Below are 17,367 nucleotides of genomic sequence, written 5' to 3'. Positions count from 1 at the left end.
AAAAAAAAAAAAAAAAAAAGGATATTTTTTAACATTTGTACTTATTCAAATAACCCATTTCAGTATGGTTATCCTTTGAAAGTTTTTTCATTAGTAATAAGTAAAATTATTACTTTAAGCATATAAAAACTAGTGATTGATTTTGTGATATATACTTTAGACTTGGAAATATGAATCTATTCTTTTCCCCAAGACTTTAGGTAAAGTTGGCCGAGTACAACAGATTTATTCAGACAGTGATTTAAAGGTGGAAGTTTGTGGAACATCTTGGACATACAATCCAGCAGCAGTTTCCAAGGTGGCATCTGCAGGATCAGCCATTAGCAATGCATCTGGTGGTATGTTTTATATTGTGTTTCTTTAAAAGTAATATGGTTTACATTAAAACCTTTGCTAATTCCCCAGTTCTCATATACAGATAATGTTGTACATGTGCTTAGCTTTGTCCCAGATTACACAGCCTTACTTTAATACTGATCACCTTTAAACTTTCACTAAAAATTAATATTTTTTTTTAGTGTGTTGAACAACCTTTATTCTGGCTGAAGTACTCCCTGGAGAAGTTCCCTAAAATGTGTGCTTTTTCTTGGATATATTAGGGGATTTTCTACATCAAATTTGAGAGTCCTAAAATTCAAGATTCTCCTCTTTAGTCAGAACTTTTGTTTTCTGCCAAAGAACCATCACTTTCTTAGACTGCTTCATTTTTTCTGTATTTCCAATATTATTGCTAGCAGATGGCTTTCTTCTTGTATATTTTTACATATCAGTTATTTTTTCTCTTACCATTTAATCAGTTATTATACATGCTACCATGAGTAGAAAACTATGTTAAAATGTGAATTGCTGGATGCTTGAGTAGACTCATTCACATAGTCTTTCTTTCCTGTGCTCCAGCTTTGTATACACAGACACAGTTCATTTTACAACATATTACAAGTTACTGTATGTACATGTTATTATCTGGAAAAGGAGATAGAACTGTAACTATAAATAGTAAGAAACAAAAGGAAAACATAAAGTAACTTCCAATTTTATTTTTGTTCTGCTTTCTGCTTCCTCTGCCTTTTTGTTTATTCTTTGCTGCTGTCGTTTGCTAGTGTGCTTAACATTTAAATCTGGTGCTTATTTTTACCTTGAGGTTAAATGACATTGTGGTAGGTTGACTACATACAAAGTAGAAGAGTGAAGGACAGTTAATAGCCTAGTCTCAAATTATGTGGACTTGGCCCACTTTGTCATTTGTCCCTTGCCCTATTTTGTGATTTCTCTGCTTCATAATAAGTACCCCAAGAATTCAGGAGTAGAGCTTTGTAGCTTCTGTATTGATTGATACGGTTTAGAAAAAAATACCTTATGAAAGGGTTTAGGTATATTCATCCCTGGTTCATCGTTGTTTTTGTCAAAACCAATCAGTTGGCACTTATTGCAAGTTATTAGCACTTAAATGTCCGGTTTCAACCTAAAGAAAATTGGTTTGTCCCTAAAATATGTCCCCAGATATTACAGAGATTGTTGCTTTTGCTTTTCTTTTCTTTTTTTTTTTTTTTTTTTTTTGAGATGGAGTCTCGCTATGTCACCCGGGCTGGAGTGCAGTGGCGTGATATCCGCTCACTGCAAGCTCCGCCGCCTCCCGGATTCATGCCATTCTCCTGCCTCAGCCTCTTGAGAAGCTGGGACTACAGGCCCCTGCCACCATGCCTGGCTAATTTTTTTTTTTTTTTTTTTTGTATTTTTAGTAGAGACGGGGTTTCACAGTGTTCGCCAGGATGGTCTCGATCTCCTGACCTCGTGATCTGCCCGCCTTGGCCTCCCAAAGTGCTGGGATTACAGGCGTGAGCCCCCACGCTCGGCCAGATTGTTGCTTTTGATCATAATCATTGATTGAATTATTTTAAAGTCTGTAGTATTGAGCTCTGAGAGTCACTGTAGTGTCCTTGAAACCTGAAAGGATGTTTGTATCATTGTGGTACTCCCATAGTAGTGTGTTTATTCATAAACTTTTTACGATGACTTTTAAATCTTGAATTATTAGTATATAATGCACTACTTTTTCTAAAATTATAATTTGATATACATGAATTGGAGAAAACTTGGAATACTTAAGGTCTTGCATTTAATGCAGCTTTTTATAGTAGGGATTATAACTTGCATGGGTAGTTATCTGTAGCATAGTAGAAAAATAGCATCAGTGATGGAAATAATAAAATAGGAAAAGATTATAGAAATATTGGGTAATATTTGTTTCTTGGTAGTTAAGGTTTGAGATCCTCCTATATTAGCAGCTTTCTTTGATGCTTTACAGAAAGACTCTCACAACTACTGAAGAAATTATTTGAAACCCAAGAATCTGGTGACCTCAATGAAGAATTAGTTAAGGCTGCTGCCAATGGAGATGTTGCTAAAGTGGAAGATTTGCTTAAAAGACCAGATGTGGATGTGAGCATTTTAAAAATTATTTTGAAGCATACAAAAAGTAGAATAGTATAATGAACCTTATCCTCAACAATTACTAAGATTTTGCCAGATGTGCTTCGTTTATTTCTTCTTTCTTGTTTTTGTGAAGTATTTTAAAGCAGACATCAGACATTCTTCAGTGTGCATTTCTAAAAAAAAATAGATATTTTTGTATTTAACATTATGACCCTTTTATGATTGACACAACTTAAATTTTGTTTTTTAAAGACTAGTATCCTTTTGGGAAATTCAGCGATTTTTTTTTCTCATGTAAACATCATTTTATGACATCGTCTATGTATGTTGTAGTTAATTTTATAAGCAATTTTATTTTATTTTAATTTTGTGAGTACATAGCAGGTGTGTATATAAGCAATTTTCAGTCCCTCTTTTCAAAATATTTAATGTAACTCCTCTCCACCTCAGTGATAGTTGACTGTTTCACAATTTATAAGGCAGATGAATTAAAGGCCATATATTTTATAACTATTCCTAAGTTATGTTGTATTGTTGCCATTCATACAAGCTATCTTTTAAGTGGGCAGTTTTGATTCTAGTCATTGTGCTTTGGCTTTGGCATCGACACCTTACTGGCACCAGTATTATATTCGGTGCCAGCCAAGAGGTTGTAGTTGGAGTGACAATTTGAATCATTCTCACTGTACTGTAAGGGCTTTTGTTACCATACCTTTCTTTGCATGTTTGTTTGTTTTTAAGTATGCTAGACAGTTTGAAGATCAGATCTATAATTGTAAAGTATTAGTGTCTTATTTCTCCTATAAGCTCGTCATGTTAGCTTTATTATAAAGATCAGTTGTAGCAATATAGCACAGCAATTTGTTGATTGGTTGTGAGCTGTGTAAAAATAATTTGTCTTAAATGTTGAAGTATCAAGTATTTTTTGTGTTTGAAAGATGGATTTCCTTTGTATTCCAGTCAAGCAAATTTAGATTTTACTATAATTTTTTTCATTTACTTACTAATTTATTTTAAAATTATTTTTTAAGAGCGTTACAGTACTAAAATTTAAAGGAAAATACAGTTCTATAAGGTTTGTTATGAAAAATAGCATCTCCTCTTTCTCACCCCTATTTTTCTGTTCTTCAGAGGCAACTATTCTTAGCTGGCTAATAGCCTTCATATTTACCTCTACATTTTCCAGTAACATACCAATATACCTCTGTTATAATGTCTTAATTTTCTTTCTTCCTTTCCTTTCCCTTTTCCTTTCCTAGATCTTTTGATACCTCACTGTGGAAGGTGAGGATTTAGCTTTATTTCACCACTTCCATCCCATCCCCACCAGACACATACATACTGTTTCCAGCTTCATCATGTAGTTATATTATATTGTAATTTTGTTTGGATTAAAATTAGTTGTGCATGTTATGTAAATGACATTCATAGCCATGCTGTGGAGTATATTAGATTATGTTTTCCTACCTTTTTGTTTTTTAATTGGAGTTCATAATTGTCATTTTTAAAAAATTGAAGTATAATTTTCATACAGTGAAGTACGTGGATCAGCCAGTTTTGACAAATGCACACCACCCACATAGTCTACACCTCTATTAAGGTGTAGAATATTTCCTTCATTCTTAAAAGTTACTTGTGGTCTTTTGCAGTCCCTCTGCTTACACATGATTTTTATATTTTTTCATTTGTTAGTAATCTGTATTCTTATACTTAATTTCTTCCTAAATTCCTCTTTAATTGTAACATACCTCAATTGCTCGAGACATTTAGGTACAACAGATGAAATGTATTCATTTTCATCTTCTGGGAGACATTTCTCTTATGCCTTCTGATATTCTCCATCTGAACAGGGTTTCCTCTGCACTGGATGCCCACTTGGAGTGTCTTCTCACCCATCATCCTGAGGGTTCCCTTCTCTTCTCTCTTATGTTGAATTTCTTGTTTTCTGTATCCCCTGTCTTTTTGTTTCTACATTTTCTCTCTTTTTGGTGAGGTAAGGCTTTTATTAGCTTCTGAGAAAGGATGCATGGGAAATAGACCTTTAATATCTGAATTTTTTTTAAACTCCACAATTAAGTTTTAGATTGGAATAGAGTTGTAGGCTAGAAGTCATTTTCTTGTAGAATAATTCCAGAAGTACTATTGAGAAGATATAAGCCATTCTGATTCCTGAACTTACATGTATGCTGTTTTGTCTCTCAAGCATGATGATATTTTGTTTTGGTCAGCATTAAGAACTTGCACAATGATGCACCTTGATGTGGATCTGTTTTCATCCATTGCTTTAGGTGTTTGACTTTTTAAAACTGGAAATCATGTCTTTCATATCTGCAAATTTTCTTTAGTTATTTTATTGGTTATTCTTGGACTATTCCTCGGATTTTCTTTTTCTTTTTTTTTCTCCTGTTTTTTTCTTCCCCCGCTTCCTTTCTGAGAGGTTCCTTAGTTTAATTTTCTCACCCTTTTTCCAAGGTTTTTATTCCATCAGTTTTAAATTTCAAGCTTTTCTTGGTTGCCCTTTTCACATTCCTTTTGATAGTATCATGTTGGTGTTTAAAGAGGATACAATGTCATTTCTTTCCTTACTGAGCGTATATGATAGGTCTTTATAAGAAAACAAGTTCTTGTATCTGCTTAAATTTTTTGTCTCTTCTGAGTTACTGTTTTCACATCAGAGCCATTCCTTAGATGTCTGGTAATCCTTGGTTGTTCGTTCATCTATAAGAGGGGACAAATCTCCAATCCTTGGTTATCCATTCATATCTCAATAGGACATTACAAAGCTGATTGATAGCTCTCCTCACCTGGACTTGTTGACTAACTTTGCATTATGGTGATTGGGTGTGTAGAGTTTTGGGGGATCTCTAAATACCACCCTATAGAAATCTATTCTCTACAGTTGTTCAAGTTTTCCTGTCTGGGGATGAGATGCAGGCAGCTAGTGTTCTGTCCTTGAGTTTGAGGAGTGGGCTTGGAGTGTGACCATTGTACATCAGACTTACACCTGAGGCCCCCCTTGTTACCTATGATGTGCTTATGTTTGTAGGCTTTGAGTTTGTCTGGGATTCCCTGTGCTCTTTACACTGTGGCTTCCTGTTCTCTCTAAAGTGAGATAACGCTTTTCCATCTGTTTTCCCTCTTTCACAATTGTGTTACTTTTTCTTGTTTTCTGATGTTCTCCCTTTATCTTTATGGATTTTTACTAAAATAAAATTATTTTAATGTCATTTTAGTGTGATTTCAGGAAAGATAGTATATAAACATGTGACCAGGCTACCATCTTTAACCATCTTTTTTTTTTTTTTTTTTTTTTTGAGACAGAGTCTTGCTCTGTCGCCCGGGCTGGACTGCAGTGGCCGGATCTCAGCTCACTGCAAGCTCCGCCTCCCGAGTTTACGCCATTCTCCTGCCTCAGCCTCCCGAGTAGCTGGGACTACAGGCGCCCGCCACCTCGCCCGGCTAGTTTTTTGTATTTTTTTTAGTAGAGACGGGGTTTCACCGTGTTAGCCAGGATGGTCTCGACCTCCTGACCTCGTGATCCGCCTGTCTCGGCCTCCCAAAGTGCTGGGATTACAGGCTTGAGCCACCGCACCCGGCCAATCTTTAACCATCTTTAATGGTTTTGTGGATGGGAGTAAAAGGGGTAGAATTAAAGAATTGCACTTGGCCTTGGGTATGTCCATGGATTAGTTATACATGTACATGACACCTGGAGTGAAGGAAAGGTTGGAAATGACTGCTTTATAATAGTTGTGTATACCTACCTTGCTAACTTGTTTATGTATCCTTATTTATTATCCTTGCAGTTTGCCTGCAAGTTGATATTTGGTATTTTTGTTGAATTGAATTTATTTATCCCTAGCAGCTAATATCTTTTCTAAAAGTCTTCTTTTCACTTCAGTGCATTTTTTCATTGAACCATGGACTCAGATTAATCTAAAAAGAAGTACATATACAAAACTAACTTAACTTACTTCCTTTCTTTCCTCCCTTCTTTTTTCCCTTCTTTCAACTTTGCAGATTGCCTAACAGTTATTTTGTAACTCTTTGGACAGTGGAACTTTTGTTTTTTAAAACAATACTTGCTTCCCTTCTCTGAATTAAGAAGTCTGTAGTTATTTGAACTATGATATATGGAACACCAACCTAAATTATTCTCATGGAATCATACAGTATACTAGATTTAAACCTACACTGTATGTATATATTGCCTGTTTCTGATTATTCATTCATTCATTCATTCTTTTTTTAAAAAAATTTAGGTAAATGGGCAATGTGCTGGCCACACAGCTATGCAGGCTGCTAGTCAGAATGGACATGTGGACATTTTGAAGTTACTTTTGAAGCAAAACGTGGATGTCGAAGCAGAGGTAAGTAGACTTGAAAAATATTTTAAGTAAACATTTATTTCCTAGAAATAATACTTGTATATCATGAGATGGATTGTTTTTATTTTTGAAATTTAATATCCACCTAAGACTTTTCTGATTGAAAATAAAAATCTGACAGACTTGAAACATTTCTTGTCTTTCTGTGATCCTTTATATTTTAGCCATAGTCCTAGGTAAAGATAGGAGTTGAGTTTCATGCTACTGTGGTGTAACCATCATGTTTTACGGAGCTAAAGGTGGGCTCGTCCAAGTATCAGGAATCATAGTAGGGAAATTGAAGGATGAGGAATATAAGTCCACTGGGTCAGAATCTTTCCTGATCTCTATGACACTTGGAAACATTTTTTGTTGTTGTTTTGTCGTAACTGAATTAGCATTTTTAAAGTTTTATTGTTTCTTGACCTTAATGTGAATATTTGAAGAGTTCATAATGCATGTTTATCACCGTATGTGTGTATATATGCTTCATTTAATTTAGAATATATTCTTATAAAAGAGAAACACTTCTTAATATCATTGGAGCCTGGGTTGGGGATCTCTCTATATCTCTAGTGTGAAGGATGGCTTGCTTTGTCTTACTTAGCTACTCATTACTAAAAATGTATTTGAATCACACTTATTTTAGTATAGTTCAAGATTATTTAGAATAAATCAAATTGTAGCAAATTTAAATTAGGCAGAAAATTGCAGTTTTGTCTAAAAAACACTCTCATCTGTGAGAGCTTAATGAGGACTTGAATTGCTGAGGGCTAAATTGGTGGATCAGCCTGATTTTACTAATTAAAAAATTTAAAAAGACGCATATTGGAAAAGAGAAGCCTTTTCTAGTCTTATGTTACTTTTTCTTTTTTCTGTAATTGTATGTATTTTGAATTGTTGGACTAAAGAGCCTGTGGTTTTTAAGGTTAAACAGGTCATCTGTAATGTTGGAATTTTCTGTTGCCTAGAAATAACTTGAAATTAATTTATTTTTTAAGCAGAGTCTCACGCTGTTGCCCAGGCTGGAGTGCAGTGGCCTGTTCTCAGCTCACTGCAACTTCTGCCTCCTGGGTTCAAGTGATTCTCATGCCTCAGCCTCTCCAGTAGCTGGGATTACAGGCACCTGCTACCACACCTGGGTAATTTTTGTATTTTTAGTAGAGACAGGGTTTTGCCATGTTGGCCAGGGTGGTGTTGAGCTCCTGACCTCAAGTGATATGGCTGCCTCAGCTTCCCAAAGTGCTGAGATTACAGGTGTGAGCCACCACGCCTAAGAACTTGAATTTTAAATTAGCAGATTAGATATCTATGAACTATACAATAGTTTTATTACTATGATGTCTTTATGAATGAGATTATATAATTTGATTTTACTTTTACACTAGTAATTTTTAAGTTGCATCTTTCTTGGTTGTGAATTTAGGAACCTAGTGTGTGTTACAAGGTTTTTTTTGGTAATGAAAGTTAATTTTAGTATTTTGTATATAGAAGGTAATTACTTTACTTTCTTATTATTTTAGTTTTATTTGGTGGAATGGTATGAAATTTCTTGAGCTGAATATCTGATTTTTAATTTAGTGAATCCAGAAACCCCAGTAGCAACAACTACTGAAAACCAAAGTCCTCCTGATTACAGCTAATAAGGCAAGAAGCTGAAAACTACATTTCTTTTGCCTAAGTTTCTTTTTAAAGTATGCTTTCTGATTCAGAATTTAATCACCAACCTGGCAGCATGGGATTATTCATATATTTGTGTTTCTAGAGATTTTTGTTCACATGAGAGGTTTTGCAGAATGGGTTTGCAGCTTTGGAATTAGGAATGAAATTGGCATTGTTTTTCGAGAGTAGATTTTCTTTCCTTTTTTTTTTTTTTTTTGAGACAGAGTCTCCCTCTGTTGCCCAGGCTGGAGTGCAGTGCCATGTTCTTGGCTCACTGCAACCTCTGCCTCCCGGGTTCAGGCAATTCTTGTGCCTCCGCCGTCCCAGTAGCTGAGATTACAGGAGTGCACCATTGCACCACTCTAATTTTTGTATTTTTAGTAGAGTTGGGGTTTCGTCATGTTGGCCAGGCCAGTCTCAAACTCCTGACCTTGAGTGATTCGCCCACCTCAGCCTCACAAATGCTGGGATTACTGGCATGAGCCCCATGCCCGGCCAGGTGTTTTTTGTTTTTTGTTTTTTTGTTTTTTGATACAGGGTCTTGCTCTGTTGCCCTGACTGGAGTGCAGTGGCATGATCATGGTTCACTGCAGCCTTGACTTTCCAGGCTCAAACCATTCACCCACTTCAGCCTACCAAGCAGCTAGGACTACAGGTGTGTGCCATCATGCTTGGCTAATTTTTAAAAGTTTTTTGTAAAGACAAGGTCTCACTGTGTTGCCCGGTTTGGTGTCAAACTCCTAGACTCAAGTGATCCTCCTGCCTTGGCCTCCCAAAGTGTTGGAATTACAAGTGTGAGCCATTGCACCCAGCCTCTTTTTTTCTTAACTGTACTCAAATATAAAACAAACAGTTATAATATAAACATGGAACGATGGGAGTTGAAGTGAGTCTCGGTAGTCTAGATATTTATAAATAATGGTTTTTTTTGTTTGTTTGTTTGTTTGTTTTTTTGAGACGGAGTCTTGCTCTGTTGCCCAGGCAGGAGTGCAGTAGTGCAATCTCAGCTCACTGCAAGCTCTGCCTCCCGGGTTCACGCCATTCTCCTGCCTCAGCCTCCAGAGTAGCTGGGACAACAGGTGCACGCCGCCACGCCCGGCTAATTTTTTGTATTTTTGGTAGAAAGGGGGTTTCACCGTGTTAGCCAGCATGGTGGTCTCCATCTCCTTACCTAGTGATCCACCCGCCTCGGCCTCCCAAAGTGTTGGGATTACAGGCATGAGCCACCGCGCCCGACCAAATAATGTATTTTTAAGTTTGCACACTGACTGCTAACTAGAACAGTAAGATAGATATATGGGACTTTTACCATATTCCTCATTTGGATTTCCATTTTGTGCATTTTTTATTTTAAAATTCATTGTAAGAAAATGCAATTTGTAGAAGTGTGAAAAGGGATATTAATAACACAGTTTCCCAATTGGTAAAGGAAAAACTATATTGAAAAATTGAGTTAAAATATAAATATCGGCCGAGTGCAGTGGTTCATGTCTGTAATCCAAGCACTTTGGGAGGCTGAGGTGGGTGAATTACTTGATTCCAGGAGTTCAAGACCAGCCTGAGCAACATGGCAAAACCCTGTCTCTATTAAAAATATAAAAAATTAGCCACCTGTGCTGGCGCACTGCTATAGTCTCTTCTACTTGGAAGGCTGAGGTGGGAGAATCGGTTGAGCCCAGGAAGCCCGGGCTGTGGTGAGCTGAAACCACACCACTGCACTCCAGCCTGGGTGGCAGGAGTGAGACCCTGTCTCAATCAAGACTTCAGCCCGAGACTGAAACAAAAGTTTATCAAAGTTTCATTTTTCTAGGATATAAGAATTAACACTGACTGTTAAACAACTGTATAGTTTGTTTAATACATTGGCTCTTAGCTGGGGGCATTTAGGTTCCACAAGGGACATTTGGAAATGTCCAGTGGCATTTTTAATTCTTATAAGTGGGTGGGTGGAGGAGGTACAGCTGACATCTAGAGGATAGAAGCTAAGGATGCTACTGAATGTCCTACAGTGCTCAGGACAGCTCTCACAACAATGATCAGTAGTGCTAAAGTGGAGAAAAGAGTTAATTTTGCAGATGCACTTAGATTTGTCATACATAATTTGCCAGATTGTTTATAAAGTGATTTGTTTTTTATTAACTTTTTTATCATTGGAAACATTAAACATATACAAAGGTAGAGATAATAGTATAATAAATCTTATGTACCCATCGCCTCGCTTCAATTAATACTCATGGCCAGTTTTATCTATACGCTTTTCCTCCCATTCCCTCTACTGAATTATTTTGCAGCAGATCTAGACAGATACCATATTATTTCATCAGTAGATATTTAATATGTATTCTAAAACGTAAGGGCTCTTTTAAAAGTTTCTCACCTTTATCACACCTAAAATGTTAAAATCTTTATTACACCTAAAATGGTAATAATTGATTTTTTAAAATCGAATTTTATTAAAAGCTTTGGAGTTAGCAGAAGAATGAAGGAAATAATATGTTTTGTTCTCCAATTATCTCATTTGGTAACCTTTCATTTTTTCCATCTGCATTAGGAAGTAGGCTCAAGAGAGGTATAGATCGTGGTCTGCAAACTACATCTCACAGGCCAAATCCAGCCCTCCATCTGTATTGTAAAGTATTTTTGAAACACAGCATAGCCGTTCATTTATTTACTGTCTGTGGCTCCTTTAGTGTGACAGTAAAGTAGCTGTGTAGTTTCAATAAGAGACTATATGGCCTGTAAAAAGTAAAATATTTACTTTCTGGCCTTTCACAGAAAAGTTGCTGACCCGTAGCATAGATGACTATTGCGGAGTTTTTGATTGATTTAAGCTGTTATCAAACAATTATTTGGTACATAGCATACCTTTGGAACATGTGATAAGATTGTATTTTGTTTCCTATTTCTTTTTCTTAGGGAAACCTCAAAGAGCTGTTTTGGAAAGTTGATTTTCTCCATATATTGACCTACTGAATTTAGTAGGATTACATTCTGTTTCTTCCTTAATGTATAGGTAAAGGCATCAAGGACTATGCTATCTTAGGTATGTTGATATAGGGGAGCTAATTTTGGATCTGCCATGGACTTTATATTTTTTCCCCCACTGATGAAGTATAATAGTAAAGGTATGGAGATTTGGATGGGAGATGAGTTTTAAAAAATATGTCTTTATTATGAGTTTCTAAACACAGTACATCTGCTTAAGTTATAAGGACATTTGGGGTAGTTTGGGGTAGTTTCATCATTTAATTAAAAAAAAAAACTGCTTCAAATGGAGAAGATTAGTATTAGGGAACAATACTAGACTTTGTCAGATAACCCAAATTTTTTGGCTAGATGGACTAAGAAAAAAGAAGACTCAAATTACCAAAATCAGAAATGAAAGTGGGTACATTACTACTAATTCTACAGAAATAAAAAGGATTATAAGAGAGTACTATGAACAATATGCCAACAAATTGGATAACTTAGATGAAATGGATGAATTTCTAGAACACAAAACCTGTTAAGACAGAATCATGAAGATATAGGAAACCTGAATAAACCTGTAACTGGTAAGGAGATTGAATCAATAGTTGAAATTTTCCTAACAAGGAAAAGCCTTGGACCTTATGGTCTCAGTGGGGATTTCTGCCAAACATTTAAAAAAGAACTAATAACATTCTTTCTCAAACTTTTCCAACAAATTAGAGAGGAGCGAACACTTCCTGACTCATTCTAAAAAGCCAACAAAACCAGTATAAAGCCAGAAAAAGACACTACAAGAAAACGACAGACCAATATACCATATTAACATTGATACAAAAATCCTTAACCAAATATTAGCGAGCCACATTCAGCAGCATGAGAAAGGGATTATACACCATGATCAAATGGGATTTATTCCTGGAATGTTAAAGATGATTCAACATAGGAAAATTAATTAATGTAACACACCATATTAACATGATGATGGGGGAAAACTGCATAATCATTCCAATTGACCAGAAAAAGCATTTGACATAATTTAACACCCTATCATGATAAAAGCACTCAGTAAACTTGGAATAGTAGGGAATGACCTCATTGTAATAAAAGCCATATATGGAAAACCCCTAATGAACATCGTATTCAATGGTGAAAGACTGAAAACTTTTCTTCTAAGAACAGGGCAAGGATACCTGCTTTTACTGCTTCTATTGAACAATACTGGAAGTGCTGACCAGAGAAATTAGGCAAGAAAAAGAAAAGACATTCGAAATAAAAATTATCTCTGTTTGCAGTGATCTTATATGATCGACAAAAAAAACTTTTAGAACAAATTTAGCAGTTTAGCAGAATACAAAGTTAAAACACAGAAATCAGTTGTATATCTATACATTAACAGTGAACAGTCTGTTAATTGAACAATCTGTTAAGAATGAATCTTTCAGGAAATTGAGAAAACAACTCCATTTACAATAGCATCAAAAAGAATAAAATACTTAGGCATGAACTTAAACAAGGAAGTAAGACTTATACATTGAAAACTACAAAATGTTGCTGAAAGAAATTAAAGAAGACAATTGAAACTACTTCCCATGTTCATGGATTAGAAAATTTAATATTGTTAAGATGTCAATACATACTCAATGAAATTGTCAAAATCCTAAAGGTGTTTCTTGCAGAAACAGAAAAAATCTATCCAGAAATTCATAAGGAATCTCAAGACAGCCCCAAACAGCCAAAGCAATCTTGAGAAAGAACAGAAGTTGAAGGACTCACACTTCCTACTTTCAAGACTCACCACAAGGCAACAGCAATCAAGACAGTGCATTATGTACTCAATACTAACATAAGGGTGGACATAAAGACCAATAGAATAGAATTGATAATTCAGAAATAAACCTTTGCATTTAAGGTCAATTGATTTTTGGGGTCCAAGACAATTTAATGGGAAAAGAGCAATCTTTTAAACAAATGGTGCTTGGGCAACTAGATAGTCACAAGTAAAAGAATAAAGTAGGAACCTTACCTAACACTATATTCAGAAAATTAATTCAAAATGCCTGAAAATCTAAATGTGCGATATAAAACCATAAACCTTTTTAAAGGAAAAGAGGGCAGAAACCTCACAGCATTGTATCTGGCAGTGATTTCTTGAATATGACACCAAAAGTAGAGTTAACAAAAGAAAAATAGACAAATTAGACTTCATGAAAATTAAAAACTTAATGTGTATCAAAGGACATCTGTCAACAGGGAGAAAGGCGGCCTATGAAATGGGAGAAAATATTTTCAAATCTTGTGTCTGGTAAGAGATTAAAATCCAAAATATATATAGACTCTTAAAACTCTACATCAAGAAAACCTGAAAAACTCCATTTGACTTGAATGAGTTGAATAGACATTTCTGCAAAGAATATATGTGAATCAATAAGCACATGAAAAGATGTTTAACATCACTAATTATTAGGGGAATGCAAACCAAAACCACAGTGAGATACTGCCTTACAGCCATTAGAATGGGTGTTATCAAAACAACCAGAAAAAACCTGTCAGTGAGGATGTGGAGGAATTAGAACTCTTTGCACTGTTCATAGGAATATAAAATGGTATAGCCACCGCTGGAAAGAATATGACAGTTGCACAAAGATTAAAAATTGAATTACAATATGATCCAACAGTTCTGCTTTTGAGTATATATCCCAAAGATTGGAAAGGAAGTCTTGAGGAGGTATTTGTTCACCTGTGTTCTTAGCAGCATTATTCGTAATAGCTAAAGTATGAAAGCAGCCCAAGTATCCATTGACAGAAGAGTGGATGAGCAAAATGTGGTATGTGCTTATAATGGTATATCATTAAACTTAAAAAGCAAGGAAATTCTGACACATAAGATCCTTGAGGCCATTATTCTAAGTGAAGTGAGCCAGTTACAAAAAGACAAATACCGTATGGTTCCACTAAGTATAGATAGTAGTCAGAATCATGGGAACAGAAAGTAGAATGTATGGTGGTTTCCAGAGATGAGGGGGTAGGAGGAATAGGATGTAGAGTTTCAGTTTTCTCAGTTTTTAATGGGTATAGAGTTTCACTTTTGCAAGATGAAAAAAGTTCTAGAGATGGATGGTGGTGATAGTTGCACAATGATATGAATGTACTTAGTATCACTGAATTGTACATTTAAAAATGGTGAAGATGGTACATTTTATGTATATTTTGCTGCAATAAAAATATTAAAAAAATCATGATGGTTATTTAAGGATTATATTCAACACCCATTTTTATTCTTACTAGTTAATAGGCACTGTGCTAGCTCCTGGAAATAAAGACGACTAAGACACAGTCTTAGCCCCCAAGAAGCCCACAGCCAGCTAAAAAAGACTTCAAACAAATAATTATACTATAGTGTGAGAAATGGTATAATAAATTTTGTGAGAATCGGGAAATTTCACAGGAGAAGTGATGCCTGAACTGAGTTTTATAAGATATCTAGTTTCCAGTCCAAGAGGGTGACGACAAAGAGCATTCCAAGTCTAGGGAGTAGCATATGAAAATACATAGGATCCCATAAGTTGATAAGTTGGAGCCTGAGATCTGAGGGGACTGTGGCAGCAGGCGAGGCTGGAATGGTTCACAGAGGTAGGTCTCAAAAGAGATTTGTTTTGTATATAGTAGAGAGACATTGAAGAGGTTTAAACATAAAATTTGTGTTTTACAGAGAGAATTATGACTTTGGTGTGAAGAATAGATTGGGATAAGAAAGTGAAGGGAGGTTGATTTGTGGGAATCATCCAGGTGAGTAAGAATGAAGGCCTGAATTAGTTTGTGGTAGAGTTGGAGAAAAGAGAATAGATTTGAGCATAGATTGAGGAGAAAAAGCTGTAGAGTTTGATGATTGAACATAGAGGCTCACAGAGAGGAAGCAGTTGACTGTGACTTACAGATACTGATTTTGTTGACCATATAATCTGTAGTTCTGTCGGCTAAGATAGGCAGTACTAAACAAGAGCAGGTTTTGGAAAATGGGTAGAGAATAGGGCAGGAGGATAGAAAGAAACACTATCAGTTTTAGATTTAATTTGAGGCCCCTTTATGAAATTCTTTGAGATAATCTTATAGAGGTTAGCTGTAACCTTGTTCCTTAAAATTCTCTTTTGGTACTAGTAACAGGGACAGGCACATGAGCTGTGTTTTAGGTTTATTTGGAGTATTTAAGATGGATTCAGAAGAAAACAACAAAACTGACAAGTTCAGGTTTTATTATAACTGTAGTTTTCTAATTTAGAAGCGAAACCTGGAAGTAAATTTAATTATATTTAATTGTAATTTTCTAGTATGCATGTGTATTTTCCATAATTTAAAAATTGTTCTTATTTATTTCATTGTGACAAACATACCAGGGTTTTATAATTCTTTTTTTATGTGAATTATTGACAACCTGCATTAAGTGTTTCAGTAGTGATTTTCTAACAACCATACAGTGTTAGTGGCCTGATGTTCCCTTTTTTAATGGAAGGTAGATCACAAAATAGGGTTAAAACTGTAACAGAAAAAAAAAAAAAAAAAGACTGGAAGTTGGGAAGATCTTAACTCTAGGATTCTGAACTATATGTGTTACTAGAGAGATTAATTTATATATACATGCATATATATCTTATTTTTGTTTTGTTTTTTAAAACACTTGTTTTTCTGGGATGTTTAAATATAATGCTACTCGGAGACACAAGAGTTGAGAGAGGTGCCAAATCCTAACCACAAGACCGCCAGGGAAAAGGCACAAGAGTTAAATCTTAAATCTTGCATGTGGTTGTTTGCCAGTTCCTTTCTCAAAATTGACAGGTAACAAAAACTGATTCGGCTGGAAATGTCAGTAAGGTAGAAATATCCCTGAGTTCCCTACCATTTCAGAAGTGATTGTCAAACTGTCGTGGATTCCTACATGAGTGCTTTTACCTTTAATACCTGTTTGAGAAGATATGCAAAGACCAAAATCTACTTTGAGTTCTGTAACTGTTTTGAATGAACTATTTAAGTGCATTTAATCGTAAGTGTTTATCTGTGTTATCTTTGAAAGTAGTTCAGAAAATCCTGGGTGCCATATGGATTGTCAAACCCCTTGCAAAACTAGGGAGTCCACCAGGGGCTGGTACAGTGGTATTGGGAATCAGAAACCACTGCTCTGGATGGAGGAAGTCTGAGAGTACCAGTATCAGGGGCAGACAGATGGTCTTGGTGGGTGTCAAAATTTGCAGTGCAGTGCTGGAATAAATGCAATACCCTTATACCTAACACCCTTTTCCATCTGCTTCTGGCAAGGCAGTGAGACTTCTTTTCGTACTTTTTGGTATGAACTATGTATGCTACCTTCATGGCATAGTGCAGGCAGTTTTTCCCCTTTCCAAAGTACTTCCTTTCAGTTTTAAAAAAAAATTTAAGCAATTAGGTCTTTCCTGCTTTCTCATTTCTTCAGAAATATGCCTGTTACGGGAGGTGAGGCAAATTGATTTGATTCTTCTGAAATAGTTTTGAAACTTTTGATATATGGAATTTTGGGAGTTTATGCTTTGTTTTTATCTTTTAATGGTGTATTTAATATTTTTTTTTCTGTTCTCGAATATACAGAAAAGTGTATGCTCATCACTTAACCAGTTTTAATGTGTTGGTAAATTGCTCCCCATTAAAGCCAGTTGAGATCACATTGTTTGGCATTCTTTTTTTTTTTTTTTTTTTTTTTTTAATCACACAACTCATCTTGGTTTACTTTTTATGTCATTAAAAAGTCTTTGTAGGACATGCACGGTGGCTCACACCTGTGATCCCAGCACTTCGTGAGGCTGAAGTTGGAGAATTTATTAAGGCCAGGAGTTCAAGGCTGCAGTGAGCTATGACTGTGCCACTGCATTCCAGCCTGGGTGACAGAACAGGACCCTGATTCTTTTTTTTT

At 35.6% G+C, this 17,367-nt stretch overlaps 1 protein-coding gene across 1 annotated transcript in view; it reads left to right on the top strand.

Moving 5' to 3' along the window:
• Window positions 1-17,367, top strand: part of MIB1 (MIB E3 ubiquitin protein ligase 1) — a 141,850-nt gene that overhangs the window by 64,179 nt on the left and 60,304 nt on the right. Inside the window, exons 8-10 of the mRNA XM_017873525.1 lie at window positions 194-338; window positions 2,306-2,439; window positions 6,696-6,803. Of these exons, the coding sequence (XP_017729014.1) occupies window positions 194-338; window positions 2,306-2,439; window positions 6,696-6,803 (387 nt within the window). The remainder of the gene's footprint in view (window positions 1-193; window positions 339-2,305; window positions 2,440-6,695; window positions 6,804-17,367) is intronic.

The sequence above is a fragment of the Rhinopithecus bieti genome, unplaced genomic scaffold, assembly GCF_001698545.2.
Source record: "Rhinopithecus bieti isolate Rb0 unplaced genomic scaffold, ASM169854v2 scaffold_6946, whole genome shotgun sequence".
In the NCBI taxonomy this organism is placed as follows: Eukaryota; Metazoa; Chordata; class Mammalia; order Primates; family Cercopithecidae; genus Rhinopithecus; species Rhinopithecus bieti.
The sequence above is the reverse complement of the archived record's forward strand: the minus strand, read 5'-3'. Positions and strand labels throughout refer to the sequence as shown.